At 45.3% G+C, this 16,895-nt stretch overlaps 1 protein-coding gene across 1 annotated transcript; it reads left to right on the top strand.

The window, feature by feature from the left end:
• Positions 1-7,278: 7,278 nt before the first annotated feature.
• Positions 7,279-13,086, top strand: LOC307242308 (calreticulin-like; the record flags this gene model as incomplete). The annotated part of the gene is made up of 9 exons (XM_080016719.1): positions 7,279-7,432; positions 8,004-8,105; positions 8,354-8,557; positions 8,791-8,885; positions 8,976-9,185; positions 9,901-10,014; positions 10,806-10,949; positions 11,043-11,135; positions 12,877-13,086. The coding sequence occupies exons 1-9, from the start codon at positions 7,339-7,341 to the stop codon at positions 13,084-13,086; spliced, it is 1,266 nt and encodes a 421-aa protein (XP_079872845.1). The 5' UTR covers positions 7,279-7,338.
• Between the last annotated feature and the right edge of the window lie 3,809 nt (positions 13,087-16,895).

Below are 16,895 nucleotides of genomic sequence, written 5' to 3'. Positions count from 1 at the left end.
ACGCATGACAAATAATCTCTTGAACTTGAATAATCATGATTATCATTTCAGCCATAAACATGCAGCCCTACTTCAGAATGATTACCGCAGTTAGTTGCAGCGTAGGCAACGTACCCACAGCGGCAAACAGCACCCGATCACAGAATGACACTGTAACCAGGCTGGAAGCTATGAACTTCTGCAGTCACAGTTGTTTCCCTGCTCTGTACAATTGGCTGTTTGTGTCACATCAATGAGCCTTGGGCGTCCATGACTCTGGCGCCGGTTCACTTTCCTTGGACCACTTTTGGTAGGTACTAACCTCTGCAAACCTGGAACACCCCACAAGACCTGTTGCTTTGGAGATGCTCTGACCCAGTCGTCCAGCCATCGCAATTTGGTCCTTACCCACACACTTGCCCATTGTTCCTGCTTCAGACCCAGCCACATTATTGTGGCAAAACTGCCGTGACCCGGATTCGAACCGGGGTTGCTGCGGCCACAACGCAGAGTACTAACCACTATACGATCACGGCGAGCCACTTACATGGCTCGTGAGGAGCCACGGGCCAGAGATGCGGAGACGGTGTCTCTGTCACGCTCCGTTCAGGGCTTTATGAATTTGCACCTACAGTACGTATATATACATTTTAATTTATAAATGAAGATGATAAAGAAACAACATTTTGCTTCTTCAAGGTCATATAGTAGTTTATCAGGGTCATATTTTGTTTCCCAAATGTATGACGTCACTGTACAAGAACGTGTGTGAAATGACATCATCACCCGCATGAGTTTGGAAGCCAGCGGGTGACATCACAGCCCCACATTGTTGTGGCAAAACTGCCGTGACCCGGATTCGAACCGGGGTTGCTGCGGCCACAACGCAGAGTACTAACCACTATACGATCACGGCGAGACACTTACATGGCTGGTGAGGAGCCGCTGGCCACAGATTTTGTGACACATTTCAGTTTGTGAGTCGAAGATTCTTTTACAGTCTTAATCTTTTACTGACGCCAGACTACTAAATATTTGAAAATTGTGTTCATTATGAACCAATCGTTTGTGAGTCTCGCATCCCTCTTAGTCGTCATGATATAATATAAGCCATAATAATAAGCACAGTTCATGTTTCTTTTGAATGGTGAACAGGAGGAGGGTGAAACAACTGCTTTATCCTCAAAGTTGTGGCAAAAGTGTGGAGTTTGACTCACCGCTTCGGCAGTATTGACCAGAAGACCAGCCAGTTTGAGGTGGTTTTTGGTCGGTTTCCTGGCCTTTTCCCGCCACCGTCTGTTCTCACTCTTTCACTCCCCTCTCTCTCTCTCTCTCTCCCCCCTCTCAACCTCTCTCTCAACGTCTGCAAGACTAAAGAGATGATCGTGGACAACAGGAAATGACAGCGGGGGGGGGGGGCATGCCCTCATCCACATCGACGGAGCTGAAGTGGAGAGAGTCTCCTGCTCCTGTCCATCAGTGATGACCTCTCCTGGTCCAGGCAATCGGACGCGGCAATAAAAACTGCCCAAAAGCACCTTTTCTTCCTGAGGAGACTCAAAAAGTTTGGCATGTCTGTCGACGTTTGGCAGGACTCTCGCCAGCTTCTGCCGACGCACCATTTAGAGCATTCTTACCGGCTGCATCAGCGCCTGGTACGGCAGCTGCTCCGCTGCTGATCGCAAGGCGCTTCAGAACATCATTGGCTGCCACCTCCCCTCCGAGCGAGGCATCTACCGCACACGATGCCTTAGGATGACAGCCACCCAGGCTACGGACTGTTCACGCTGCTGCCGTCTGGTAAACGTTACCGGAGCATCCGGGCACAGACGACCAGACTCACCAACAGTTTTTACCCTCAGGCCATCAGGCTTCTCAACCTGCAACATCTGTAGTCACCTATGTCAATTAACACCACAGCCACCACAACTACATGTACATATCCACCGGCACTCCTTCACTTTACATTTATATCCATATCCTGTGCCATAGACTGACCTATTTCTGTTGGAACTGCTACAATGTTCCAATTGTTTTAGTTTCCGTTTCAGGATTATTTGTCATATTTTCATTTTATGTACATACACTGAGACCTCTTGCCAGTATTTGTAACATCGACTCTTACTCTATTTTTATTCTTTTTTCCAACTCTTATTTTATTTAAAAAAAAATGATTTCCTCCTGCTTTCTTATTTTATCTTTTTATGCCCACTACGCAGTTGTTGTTTGTCATGTCCAAGAATTTCATTGTACCCAATGACCATGTGTTGTACTGTACACTTGACAAATAAAACACTTTGAACTTTAAAATAATGCGTGCGGCAGCAGGAGTCCGCTGCAGGCTCTGTGGAGTGCGCATACACACACGCATGACAAATAATCTCTTGAACTTGAATATTCATGATTATCATTTCAGCCATAAACATGCAGCCCTACTTCAGAATGATTACCGCAGTTTGTTGCAGCGTAGGCAACGCACCCACAGCGGCAAACAGCACCCGATCACAGAATGACACTGTAACCAGGCTGGAAGCTATGAACTTCTGCAGTCACAGTTGTTTCCCTGCTCTGTACGATTGGCTGTTTTATGTCACATCAATGAGCCTTGGGCGTCCATGACTCTGGCGCCGGTTCACTGGTTGTCTTTCCTTGGACCACTTTTGGTAGGTACTGACCTCTGCATACCTGGAACACCCCACAAGACCTGTTGCTCTGGAGATGCTCTGACCCAGTCGTCCAGCCATCGCAATTTGGCCCTTGTCAAAGTGGCTCAGATCCTTACACCTGCCCATTATTCCTGCTTCCAACCCATCAACTTGACTGTTCCCTTGTTGCCTTATATATCCCATCCCTTGACAGGTGCCATTGGAACGGGATGAGCAATGTTATTCACTTCACCTGTCAGTGGTTTTAATGTTGTGGCTCACCGGTGTATATAACTCCTGTTAATATATAAGGAGGGAACACTTTCCGGATCGTCACGTAGTGGACAACATAAAATATCTCAAAGCTGTTGAAAAAGTTGAAATAGACTGGTCCTTCAAAAAGACAGAGGGAGAGAGAGAAGCCAAACACAAAGTTAATGAAGAATGAACAAAAAAAAAAGGAACTTAAAACAAAAATCTCTACTTAATACAATTTATAAGTAGAGATTTTACTGTGACAGTAAAAATACAGTTGGTTTGACTATTACCAACAAAATGTATTTATTGTAAGAACCGGGCATTCTTTATGAGCCTGCAGTACTTGATGCTGTCCACCAGGTGGCCCTATAGGTTCTTTATGAGCCTGCAGTACTGCATACTGTCCACCAGATGTCACTATTGTCACTACACTTGAACACAAAAAAAACTGACTCTGAATGCAATGCCATTGACAGTAACACATTTATGTACAATGCTTTATGCTTTTATTAAAAGCAAAGAGTGACCAAAGAATACGTTGATTTACATATATATATATATCTATATATATATATCTGAAATTCCCGAACAAGATGAAAATGTTGACCAAATCCTGTTATGAATGGTTGGGGTCTGACAAGGAAAATAAATATTACAAAAATGAAATAGGGAACGGAAAAGAAAATGAGATGAGAGAGTGTAAATAAACTGTGTGTTGAACAAATAGTTCAAGTTTGCTTCCTTTATTTGTCAACAGATGCGGAGACGGTGGCTCTGTCACGCTCCGTTCAGGGCTTTGTGAATTTGCACCTACAGTACGTATATATACATTTTAATTGATCAATGAAGATGATAAAGAAACAACATTTTGCTTCTTCAAGGTCATATAGTAGTTTATCAGGGTCATATTTTGTTTCCCAAATGTATGACGTCACTGTACAAGAACATGCGTGAAATGACATCATCACCCGCACGGGTTCGGAAACCAGCGGGTGACGTCACAGACGCCGCGCCCCACGTCATTGTGGGAAATGTTGCCGTGACCCGGAGCCGAACCGGGGTTGCTGCGGCCACAACGCAGAGTACTAACCACTATACGATCACAGCGAGCCGCCTGCACGGCCGCTGTGGGGCCGCCGGCCAGAGATTTTGGATCCTGACGCTTCCATAGGCACTGACGCATGAAAAGAAACACAGGGGGGGTCATAACATGCGGCACTACAGCAAGTTAATCATCTTAATGGAGGTGTCTTTACTGTCAGTCCTGCTCTAATACTCTTCATTTATCAAGCGTTGTATACATTGCCTATTGTTATGTAGTCACACAATTCTGGCTGGGGCTTGTTGTGTGCCCTGAAAAAAGAATCCCTCAAAATGACTATTCAAAAGCTATTTTCATTTAAGGGTCCGTTCTTCGTCCTAAGGTTAGAATAATATTCCACACAACCGCCATACCTACTGCTTTATTTTCCACCTTTGTCAGACTGAATGCCTGGTCATCGTTGCTGATGTTGATGGAGGTTCATTGTTTGATGCCGTGGTTTGCTGTTTATTCACTGGGTTTTATAAGGTCATGGTGCCGCTTGGTTTCAAATCTTTTGTTCATTTGGAAGTTCATTGGATTACGCGCAAATCTTCAAAAGAAGTTTTATTGTTCATCTTTCCCGTTGCACATTGCCATTTCTTTTCTTGATATATATATATATATATATATATATTTTTTTTTATGTAATTACTTTGTTATCATTGCCTATTGTTCTGATAACATTTACATTTAGTCATTTAGCAGACGCTTTTATCCAACGCGACTTACAAGGGAGAATAACATTCAAGCTACATTGCGACAGAGACATTAGTGTAACAATAAATACTGCGAGGTAGTGCTAAGTACTTGTAAGTACTTAAGTACTTGTAAGCTAAGTACTGTCCCCGGGCGCGTCCACGTATGCTGCCCACTGCTCCTGGCTGTGCCCCCAGAGGAAGGACAAGCCAGGATGGGTCAAAAGCAGAGGATCCATTTCACCGGCCACCATCAAAGCATGTGCATGTGTGTGTGTGTGCAAGCATGTGTTATAGTGTGGTGTGTTGCGTGATAAATAAAGACTGTTTCTTCTTCTTTTTCTTTGTAGGTTAGGAGAGGAGGTACTCACTGAAGAGCTGGGTCTTCAAGCGCTTCTTAAAGACAGAGAGGGAGGTCCCTGCTCTGGTCGCTTTCGGCAGCTCGTTCCACCCACGTGGAGCTACCAATGAGAACAACCTGGACGGCCGTGGTTGTGCGGCCGGTGGAGCCAGGCCACGCTCATTTGACGAGCGCAGCATCCGGGGGGCAACATGTGCTTTTACAAGAGCGTTTAAGTAGGTGGGAGCATTCCCAGCAATCACTCTGTAGGCCAGCATAAGAGACTTGAACTTGATGCGGGCGGCTACAGGTGACCAAGCAGCTACAGGTGACCAGTGGAGCTCGATGAGCAGCGGAGTGACGTGTGCCCTCTTCGGCCGCTTGAACACCAGTCGCGCCGCCGCATCCTGTACCATCTGCAGTGGCTTCACCGCACAGGCCTCAAGCCTGTTAAGAGAGCGTTGCAGTGGTCGAGACGGGACATCACCAAGGTTTGCAGCAGCAGCCGAGTGGCATATTGGGTCAGGTACGGCCTTGACTTTTCGGATGTTGAATAGTGCGAAGCGGCAGGACCGGGAGACGGCGGCAACACGGTCCGAGAATGTCAGTTGGTCATCAATGATAAGACAATATAACACTTTATCGGTCCCCGGAGGGAAATTCATGCGTAACGGGGGCAGAAAACAGAGCAGTCAGGTCAAATTAAAATGAGATGAAATGAGATGAAACGTAATGGGTGATAGCACTCATGATCATAATATAACAGCCCCCCTAATAAGCAGCAACAGTCTAAATCATTATGCTCCAAAGTGGTAATATAGTGTCTTTGCAGTATAATCCAAGTGGTATTTTAATGTCCATGTGCAAAGTACAGTCCACACAAACCAAGGTGTAAAGCGATGACCTCAGGCTGATGCCATAAGGCAAGGGCGCCATTTTAATACAATCATAATATCACTTCATAAACGGGGTTTGAAATGCTGCTCCGGCTTCTTACTTTATTGGAGTCCATGTTTGACTACTACCAGTAGTTGTCGAGCTCGACCTGGTCTTGAATGACCCGCGTGTGGGGGAAAAATAAAATAAAATAAAGAAATAAAAAAACACAGTGAAGCCCTCCGTTCCCCCGGGTACAACTCGCGAATGAAATAACGGTTTGTTTGTTTTTCCCCCCCGAATGTGAAAGACGGTTTTAAGTGGCGGTTGAAAGCCAGACAGTAACACAAGCCCCTGTGTCGGTACCGAAGTTTGGCGTCAGTCACGTACGTCGGACGGGTGAGCGGACGAAAAGCGGGAGGTTTGGGACCGCACCACGGCGCCGGGAACCCGCGGGGGCTCGGGCGTCGACCCCGGGTCAAAAGTGCCGTGAAAGGAAATGAGATGAGATGAGAGAGTAAATCAACCGTGTGTTGCACAAATAGTTCAAGTTTTGCTTCCTTTCTTGGTCGACAGATGCGGCGACGGCGGCTCCGTCACGCTCCGTTTAGGGCTTTGTGAATCTGCACCTACAGTACGTTTACATACATTTTAATTAACTCAAAGACGATAAAGAAGCAACATCTTGCTCGTTCGGGGTCACGTTTCGTTTCCCCAATGTATGACGTCGCCGTACGTGCGCGAAACGACACCGTCACCCGCACGGGTTCGAGAAACGAGCGGGTGACGTCGCGCCCCGCGTCACCGTGGCAAAAGCTGCCGTGACCCGGATTCGAACCGGGGGTTGCTGCGGCCACAACGCAGAGTACTAACCACCATACGATCACGGCGAGCCACCGGCGCCGGTGCCGGGAGCGCCGAGACGCCGCGCGACGGGGTCCACCCGCGCTCCGGCGAGGTGGAAGGCAGGACGTCACACCCCGGTGACGTCGAAGTTCGCTTTGCGCGGACTCCCCTCTGAAACGTGTGTCTCGAGCCCCCCCCCCCCCCCCCGGTGGGGCTTGTGTTTTTTTTTTTTTAAAGTGACGTTATAACACACACGTTGTAGCTCGTCGCCAAACAAACACACACTCGCGGGCGGGCTTCCGCCTATTTTTTTTAAAATGTATTATATTTATTTTCCTGAAAGGTAACGATTCCATTCCAGGCGCATTGCGGCTCGGAAACCGGAATTTGACGGAGGCGCCGGTTCCCGAGGCTTCCGGAGAGTAACTCGTGGTCTCGTCCCATTGGCCGGCCCCTCGTCCAATGGGCTGCGGCCATCTGTCCGGGGCTGCAGGGGGCGGAGGGCGCTGCGAGCGGGCTTCCGTGAGAGCGCCGCGCGGGGGGGGTTTCACTAGCTCGACGCGACGCCGACACCCGTGCGCCTTGCCCGCGATCCACCGGAGAGAAGCTGGGAACATGAGGCCCGCGGTCGCGATCGTCGCCGTGTTCGCGTCGCTGGCGGTGACCACCGACGCCGCCGCCTACTTCAAGGAACAGTTTCTGGACGGAGGTGCGGGCCCCCTCGTCACCCCCCCCCCCCGGTGCTGTTAGAACCGTGTTCGTGTGATCGCGTTGCTGTGCGGTGATACTCTGGTCCTAATGTAGTTTTACTATCGGGGAATGAAACGTGCATTACCGTTGTGTGTCGTTTTAACGCTGGGTGGAACTACTAGGCCAATTGGAATTACCTAGAACTGGCCGGAAGGACAAAAGTTCGATTATGGTTTATTAATATTGTTTATAATTGTTTATTATATAATGCACGTTTTTTTTATTTTATATATTTTATACAATATATACAAATATCATACTGTATGTTACATAATATTATTATACTATTCATTTAATTGTATTGAATATAATTATTTTTATATTAAACGATTGTTATTAAATGGTATACCTCATGTATTCCCCGGTATCGAAATCTCAGGCTAACTGTCACAGGAAGTGGAGTTTGTTTCACTTTTGGGTTGTGCCTGTCGCGAAGGCGCCGATGTGCTGCTACGCCCTTAAATGCCGTTCCACAGGTTAATCATCCGGAGCCGCATTTTGATCCGAGTGTGAACGTGCTCTCGTTTCAGACGCCTGGGAGAGCCGCTGGGTCGGGTCCAAGCACAAGTCGGACTACGGCCAGTGGAAGCTGACCGCCGGCAAGTTCTACGGGGATGCCGAGGCCGATAAAGGTAATGGCCGCCCGCTTGGACCCTCAGCTCAAAGGTCAACACAAACAGTTGTTTTTATTTATTTTCAACTGGGGAGGGGCGGGGTGGATTTGCACGAGCCGTGCCCCTCCCGCGCCGTCGCCCCCACCCAGTGCAAACGTAGGCAGGACAAACTGGTGGATTCCCAATGCCCATATATCCCAAGACTGTACACGGGTACGCCAGGAAGCGATTAAGCCTTTCACTGCTTTTCAATCGTCCGCCCGCAGGTCTCCAAACCAGCCAGGACGCCCGCTTCTATGCCACGTCCGCCCGCTTCGACCCCTTCAGCAACGAGGGCAAGCCCCTGGTCGTCCAGTTCACCGTCAAGCACGAGCAGAAGATCGACTGCGGGGGCGGCTACGTCAAGGTCTTCCCCTCGGACCTCGACCAGAGCGACATGCACGGGGACTCGCAGTATTACATCATGTTCGGTAAGCGGGCGGGCATGTGTGTGTGTAGTCAACACAGGATGAGTGCTGCATGCGGCCGTTTTAGGTACTATATCAAAAGCACTATAACGCTTCAAGTGTTCTCCTGCTGAGAAGTTTGTTTGAGCTTTTATTTTCCCGCTTGAACTTCAGTGGCTCCGACAAGCCTTCTAAACGGGGCCGTCAATTAAACTGATGTCATTGAGGGCGCTAACGACTCTCGACTTTCTTCGCAGGGCCTGACATCTGCGGCTACAGCACGAAGAAAGTCCATGTCATCTTCAACTACAAGGGGCAGAACCACCTCATCAAGAAGGACATCAAATGCAAGGTGGTTTTACTTGTTCATGTCTCTCTCTCTCTCTCCCCCTCTGGTTTCTCCTCCTCCGCCTCGCTCATCCCTCTTTATCCCCGTCTCCAGGACGACGAGCTGACGCACTTGTACACACTGATCCTCCACCCGGACCAGACGTACGAGGTGAAGATCGACAACGAGAAGGTGGAGTCGGGCACCATGGAGGAGGACTGGGACATGCTGCCCGCCAAGAAGATCAAGGACCCCGAGGCCCACAAGCCCAGCGACTGGGATGACCGCGCCCAGATCGACGACCCCACCGACACTAAGCCTGAGGTGTGTGTGTGTGTGTGTGTGTGTGTGTGTGTGTGTGTGTGTGTGTGTGTGTGTGTGTGTGTGTGTGTGTGTGTGTGTGTGTGTGTGTGTGTGTGTGTGTGTGTGTGTGTGTGTGTGTGTGTGTGAGAATGTTTATTTTATCTCTATACATGTATATATATTTTTTTTAATAGGAGCAATGTTACTGCTCTGTATCTGACACACACTAAGTTATTACCTGACCTTGAGAAATGTTATTTTTGTTTACAAATCGTTTTCCGTTCCATCTCAATGGGCAAAAAGCTCAACAGTATGGAGAAATAATAATTACATGGATCAAGGAGGCGGGGCTGGAACACGCAAAGATACGGCTTCGGACGCCGGCGACTAAATAAAACGTGCTCACAGATCGAGACCTAAATGTTAACTTTTAACTTACATAGGAGAGGGAGGTGAGGATGAGATGCGACTTAATCAGTGAAGGCACCGTTTGGTTTTCCTGTAAAGACCTGTTTAGGCCTTAAATTTAGTATTATCTTTGTATTTGTTTTTTTTTACCTTGAGTGACCCTTTACAATCATAAAAATATAAATCGCTATAAAGATCACTGAGGGTTTTCCACTGTTTTTGCACAGAAATAGATTTTCTTTTGTTCCTTTGTAATACACGGTATGTTCTGTCGCTATATTTCCATCAAAGCACCTAAATGGGAACTGAGTTGACCTTTGTCCGTCAGGAATGGGAGAAGCCAGAGACCATCGCCGACCCCGACGCCAAGAAGCCCGATGACTGGGACGTGGACATGGACGGAGAGTGGGAACCGCCCATGATCACCAACCCAGAGTACCAGGTACGAAGGGAACTCGGAGATGTGAAGGGGATAAGAAGGGGATTCTTATCTTCAAGGACGGGATCTCTTCAAGGTGTCAAGGACCGAGAGAGAAAGAGAAATGTGTTGCGGGAGAACAAGTAACGGTGTTAACCAGGTTTGCCGTTGTCAAAAACAAAAAAAGTCATTTTATTTTGAAAATGAAACTCAAACTTTCTCTCTTATGCTACGGGCGACACTGATCGCTGGACCGTTCACACCACACAACTTTCTGTCTTGTGATGGGGAATCTTGCAGTCGTTGTGGTTTCACACTACATGACTGATCGGCGACAGGGGCTCATTACAAGACCCTTTACCAGGAGGAATCCCCGACGAGTCTGTGGGGTCTCCAACTCCAGAAGTGACACTCGCCGATCTCCAAAAACCTGTTGGCGAGTGGAAAATGAGGCTAGAATCACGTCGTCTGAACCGGCACTAACTTAAATCACCTAAAACATACTGATGTGCTGTACATACGGAAATGGGGGAAATGCAATTGGAATTTGTTTATTTTCATTTATTTGTATTATTAATACTTTTATTCATTATTATAAATTATTAATAATGATTGAATTTCTAATATTTTTAATTATTTTATGATACTTGAATTATTATTATTATTATTAATAATGTTATAAATACATTAATATAATTAAAAATATCAAAAGAAAATCCTTATAAGAAGTCAAAATTAATGGAAAAAGTGAAGCAGTCTTTTTTTTTTTTTTTTAATTCCCCGATATGAACTCCGATTCCCTTCTTCCACCCTAGGGTGAGTGGAAACCCAAGCAGATCGACAACCCCGATTACAAGGGCGTCTGGATTCACCCCGAGATTGACAACCCGGAATATTCCGCCGACGCCACCATGTACAAGTTCGACAAAATCGGCGTGCTGGGCCTGGACCTGTGGCAGGTAACTAAAGGACGGTAGCGTGAATTTAAATAACGGCGACGCAATTGTTTTCTCAATGAGTTATATTACTTATGTCATTTGTTTTCTCTTCAGGTGAAGTCTGGCACCATCTTCGACAACTTCTTGATCACAGATGACGTCCAAGAAGCCAAGGAGTTTGGGCAGGAAACCTGGGGCGCTACCAAGGTGGGGCTGTGTTCAGAATGCTACCTACTAACTGTTTAATAGTACTATAATAATTTAATCTAACATGTACTGCCTGTCCTTCACTCAAGTGGCCGTTACTTGAGGGATAACGACCGGCTGGCTGTACGTTATTGTGCTTATTACACGGCTACTTACTAAAAAACAGAATACTGTGGCAGTTCTGCCTGCCACACCCCACCCGAGTGGCGTTTGCATCAGATTTTGCAAACACAACAGTTCATTGTAGGGAGTGGGCAAGATGTAGCAAGCCAGGAGCAGGTGGACACATGTCTTGACAGGCTCTCCCCTGTATGTGTGGGGATGGGTGATTTACCTGTTCCTCGTTGATTGCTCTAATGAGCAACAGGCGTACAGCCACCCTGCTCCCGGGCCCAGTTGTCTAGAACCCAAGACAGGTGTGGCTGCTTAAACAGCACCACCCCCACATCACAAATACACTAAGAAGCATTGTTCCACAACAATGTCGCTTCCATTGTAGTTTCTACAAGATTCCTCCATTAGCTGGTGTTAGCTTCAGCATGTAGGCGGAGAAGTGATTGCCTGTGACAACGGGCATTATTAACTGACCAGCGGTCATAATTCAGAAATAACAGCCTACTATTGACCAATCACAATCAAGTATTCCACAGAGCAGTGCAATAACGGCTAATATTTTGCTAATATTTTTAAAGCCACTACTTTTAGGCGACTGACACCTTTCCCATTGCCAGGAGAAATGCTGTTTTTTTTTTTATTTCTGGTCCCTCATGTTCGACATCACAAACTTGTCGGAAAAGGGGCGTGTCATGGTTCCAGTGTGATTGCGAACAAAACAGTAGAGGAGACAGCAACTTAAGCAACTGTAAAATAAAAAAATAAAAAAAATTGGGGGGAAAAAGTATTTTGAGGCATTTAAAAAAAGAAATGGGATTGTTCGTAAACAACCCAACACTACAGTAGAAGCCGCATGGTGGGGACCGGCTTGGGGCGGTGCTGAAGTGGCTCGGAGCCTGGGGGGAGCACAGCGCTGTGCTCCCCACGGTGCGATCCCCACACTCGCAACATTTCATGGTCCCCCATGCAAAACAAAGTCAATAAGTTCCGATTTTTACTTTGGATTCTAAATCGGATATGAAATGATCGAATGATACACGGATATTTCCCGTCTATTAACGCGCCAACGTCTCGAACTCCTAACACGCGTCGCGCAGGTAAAGGGGCCAAAATTAGGGGGTCGGCCCGGGTGTCCGCATCACAGCCGACGGGAGGTGGAGCCGATTAAAACCTGGGTCTCCCGCAGGGTCATTTGACAATGGACTGAAACCTGAGTTTTACCTTTCCCACTAGTGACAAACGCCGGATGTTGGATGGTGTAAGCCTGGGTGCAGTGGGAAAGGGGTATTTGTATCAGCAGTTGTGTGGGGTACACAAAATAGGAACAGCTCTAATTTGAAGCACACCTGCTATAATAGGTGCAGCTCACGTCAAACAATAGGCAATAATAATAATAATAATAATAATAATATTTATAATAATAATAGAGTAATAAGAAAATTGAAATTCTTAACCCTAAAACTGAACAGAAAACACAATGTACAATATACAATTAACCTCAAAATTAACTGAAAATATAAAAAAAAAATGTTTGTCACACCCAAAATATTGTCACGTTATCTATATTGAAGTTTTTCTTTCGTTATTACCTGTAACAGTACCTGTCGTGTTTTTGTTTTTTTCCCAGGGACCAGAGAAGAAGATGAAGGAGGAGCAGGAGGAGGTGGAGAGGAAGCTGAGGGAGGAGGAGGAGAAGAGCAGCAAGAAGGATGCCGAGGGCGGAGACGACGAGGAGGAGGAGGAGGGTGAGGAGGAGGGTGAGGAAGAGGGTGAGGAGGAGGAGGACGAGGCCCCCACAGAGGAGGAAGAGGAGGCGGGACCGAAGGACGAGCTGTAGAGTGAAAGGCGTTGGTGTGTGCGGGTGGGGGTGGTGGGTGGTGGAAGCCTTTCTCTTCAAAACTTTTTCGGCCAGATCCTCGGCAGAAAGGACCACTGGAAAAACAACACACAAGACGACGCCGAAAAAATGGCGACCCTATGGACTTTTATTTTTCATTCGGCCTGTTTTAGTAGTTTTTCACATTTTTGATGTGGATTCCATTTTATTTTTTTATTTTTTTTTAATCGTCTGCCTTTACATTTTTTTTTCCTTTTCCACTTTTTTTTTCCTCTTTTTTTGTGGAATAAATGCACGTTTATTTATGTGTCCAGCTGTTCTGTGTATGTGTACTATTATGTGTACTGGGGGGATTCGATTCACTCCACTCGAGGGTTTTGCCTTATAGTGATATACTAGAGGGAACGGCTTTTCTTCCCTGTTGTTTTTATTCTATTCACTGTGCCCGTTGTGTCATTTGGCCCTTGATTTGAATGGTTTAAAAACTCATCCTTCTTTCTGCCGTCAGTTTGTCAGATCTTGATGACCTTATAGCCTGAACTGTCAATATATATTTTTTTTTTTTTTTTTTTGAGGAATGAGGGGGATCCTGGATTTACTTTTTTTTTTTTTTTTTCACATTTCTCCCCTGTGTAATTAATGCAATCATAATTTATTAAATCATAGGTGTGTGTGTGTGTGTGTGTGTGTGTGTGTGTGTGTGTGTGTGTGTGTGTGTGTGTGTGTGTGTGTGTGTGTGTGTGTGTGTGTGTGTGTGTGTGTGTGTGTGTGTGTGTGTGCACGCGCGCGCCTGAGACTTTATTTCTGGTTGTCAATCTCGGTAAGGACTGTCCCCATGGCACACGCTGTTTGAGTTTCAGTGAATAAAATGAAGCTTTTTTTTTTTCTCAACCGTGAGTCGTTTTGCCTCTTTTCAGGTTTCCTCAACAAAAGCAAAGGCGGTGGCCGTTCTAGGCCGATTAATACCGTCGATCTAAACCTTTTTTTTTTTTTATAAATAAGTTCTACATTAAAAAAAAAACAATTTATAAATACATTGATCATTTTGATAAATATTTATACACATTAAATAATGTAGGTACAATTATTTGTTATGTTAACGTGATTTATACACCATCAACGCGTATATTGTCGTTACTCTGGCGCATCCCCACGACACGTCATTCTAAGTGCAGGAAGGGAGACGTCATAACCAAAATAATACGGAACAACGTGAATATATTCATTAGTAATGTGTCACAGTGACCACGCTGCAGGAATGAGTCATTTTTGCACTCACCGTCCGTTCCCTCGTCTGGGGGTCGATGGCTCTTCTCAGCGGGTTTTTGGTGGAAAAACAAACAAACAAAAAAAAAAGAGGTGCCAGGTGACAAGTGGTTAAACGAGACGGAGGTTGTCGACGACATTAAACGTCGTCACCCCCAAACACGGAAAGGTCATCGACACACCTTTCCAGCCGCACCTTGTGTTTATACTGGCGCTCTTGCAAACTACTCAACTCCAAACTTTCCAGGCTTCTGCAGAAGAGGTAAAGGTGCGAAATGCAATGACTTAAGCTGGACGCTTTAGCGGCGGCGACCGTGAATGTTTGCGCTTTACTTCTGCCCGACTCCATTCACATTGCATAAATCACGACGAAACGGGGCTTCGTTTGTCGAGATGAACCCGCGTGAGCGTCATAAACTTTAGTTCGTCACAGGGCTTATTTTCCTGCAATGATCCAAAAGCCGACGGGCTTTTTTTTTCTTGTCGAAGGAACCGGAGTGACACTGCCCTCCAGGTTGGCCTCCACCAACACACGTCCCCGCAGCGCGCGGTGGCCCCTTCGGCCCCTCGAACGAGACGCAGTAATGCTGCGTTCGAAGACGTTCTTTATTGTCAATCGTACCATGCAACACGTAATTACACAGAGGATCAAAATTGGGTTTCCCCATACCCCAAATGTGCAAGACATATTTGTAACACACAACATATAACATGAAAATGCAAAAAGACAACAACGATAGACACAACAAGACAACGATAGACACAAGACATCAACGGTAGACACAACAAGACAACAACGATAGACACAACAAGACATCAACGGTAGACACAACAAGACAACGATAGACACAATAAGACAACAACGATAGACACAACAAGACAACAACGATAGACACAACAGGACATCAACGGTAGACACAACAAGACAACAATGATAGACACAACAAGACAACAACGATAGACACAAGACAACAACGATAGACACAACAAGACAACAATGATAGACACAACAAGACAACAACAAGACAACAACGATAGACACAACAAGACAACAACGATAGACACAACAAAACAACGATAGACACAACAAGACAACAACGATAGACACAACAAGATAACAACAAGACAACAACGATAGACACAAGACAACAACGATAGACACAAGACAACAACGATAGACACAACAAAACAACGATAGACACAACAAGACAACAACGATAGACACAACAAGACAACAGCGATAGACACAACAAGACAACAACAAGACAACAACGATAGACACAACAAGACAACAAGACCGAGGACAGTCTTAAGATACTCAATGCTGCGTTCCACGGAAGTCCGGAGCTCTGACGAACCTCCCCCGGCCCGGCTCCGAATTGGACGAAAAAAACATCGTTAATAATAATAAAGAAACTTAAATGGGGAATAGTAGTTTATTTGAAAACTCGACCCAAATGACCTCTGTGCTGGTTGTTGCGGAATCCGCAATCCAAACAATCCACTGCGGCCGGCCGACTTTTTCTTTTTATTTTATTTCCCCCGAACGGAGGGAAAAGGGGATTAAACAGTCGGAATTTCAGATTTCCGACCGAGTTGGAACGCACTATGGGAGGCACGCGACGGGCGGCAAATCGTCTGCAGCGGCGGCGTCTGATGCTGCGTTCAGCTGAAACTCGGAAATCGGACATTCCGTTTCGTAGGCCACATTTAAAAGAAAACGTTGCCTCTGTCCGGGAGAAAAAAGGGACAGTTGAAGTAAATTAGCATTTTTTTTTTGATTTTGAATTCCACAAGCTTTGTAAGCACGACATGAAAATGAGATTAAAAGGAAAAACAAAACAAAACTATCGTCGTTGTGTGCCGTTGTGACGTCGGAAAAGCGAAATTCCGTGTTCGGAATCCGACGTCCCTGACTGAAAGGATGTCCCTGCTTTGGAAACTCGTCCCGCTGTTTAAATTGTGATTTCAAATTTTGTAAGAAAAAAAGTGTTTTCGTTTGAGTATGAACGTAAATGTTTTATTCGATAAGCAAAAAAAATATATATATCCTGAAATCTCATCCTAAATTATATTATTGTTGGTGGATGTGCAATGTCTTATTACATGTCTGAAACTTGTTAAAAAGAAAAATAACTGCAGATGGTTAGGAATTTATGATTAAAAAACGTAATATATATATATATATATATATATATATATATATATATATATATATATATATATATATATATATATATATATATATATATTCAGCAACCCGATGTGTAAAACCTATTTACGTTTATTTTGTTTATATATTTTTTTTATATTTTGTTGTCTATCCATATCATTATTATTAGTTGTTTTTTTTCTTATGCTATTTAAACTTCAAGAATCAAGATACTTCTTGTTTTCCTCTACACATGATTATATTGTGCAGTGTTGGCATTATGTTAAGGTCACATAGTGACGCTTTCTATTATTATTATTATTATTATTATTATTATTATTATTATTTGCCAGATGCTGTTTAATCTACAATCCTGTAAAAAAAATATATA

The sequence above is a fragment of the Zeus faber genome, assembly GCF_960531495.2.
Source record: "Zeus faber genome assembly, chromosome: 1".
Lineage (NCBI taxonomy): Eukaryota > Metazoa > Chordata > Actinopteri > Zeiformes > Zeidae > Zeus > Zeus faber.
Note: the sequence above shows the minus strand (reverse complement) of the source record. Positions and strands in the feature narration are given on the sequence as shown.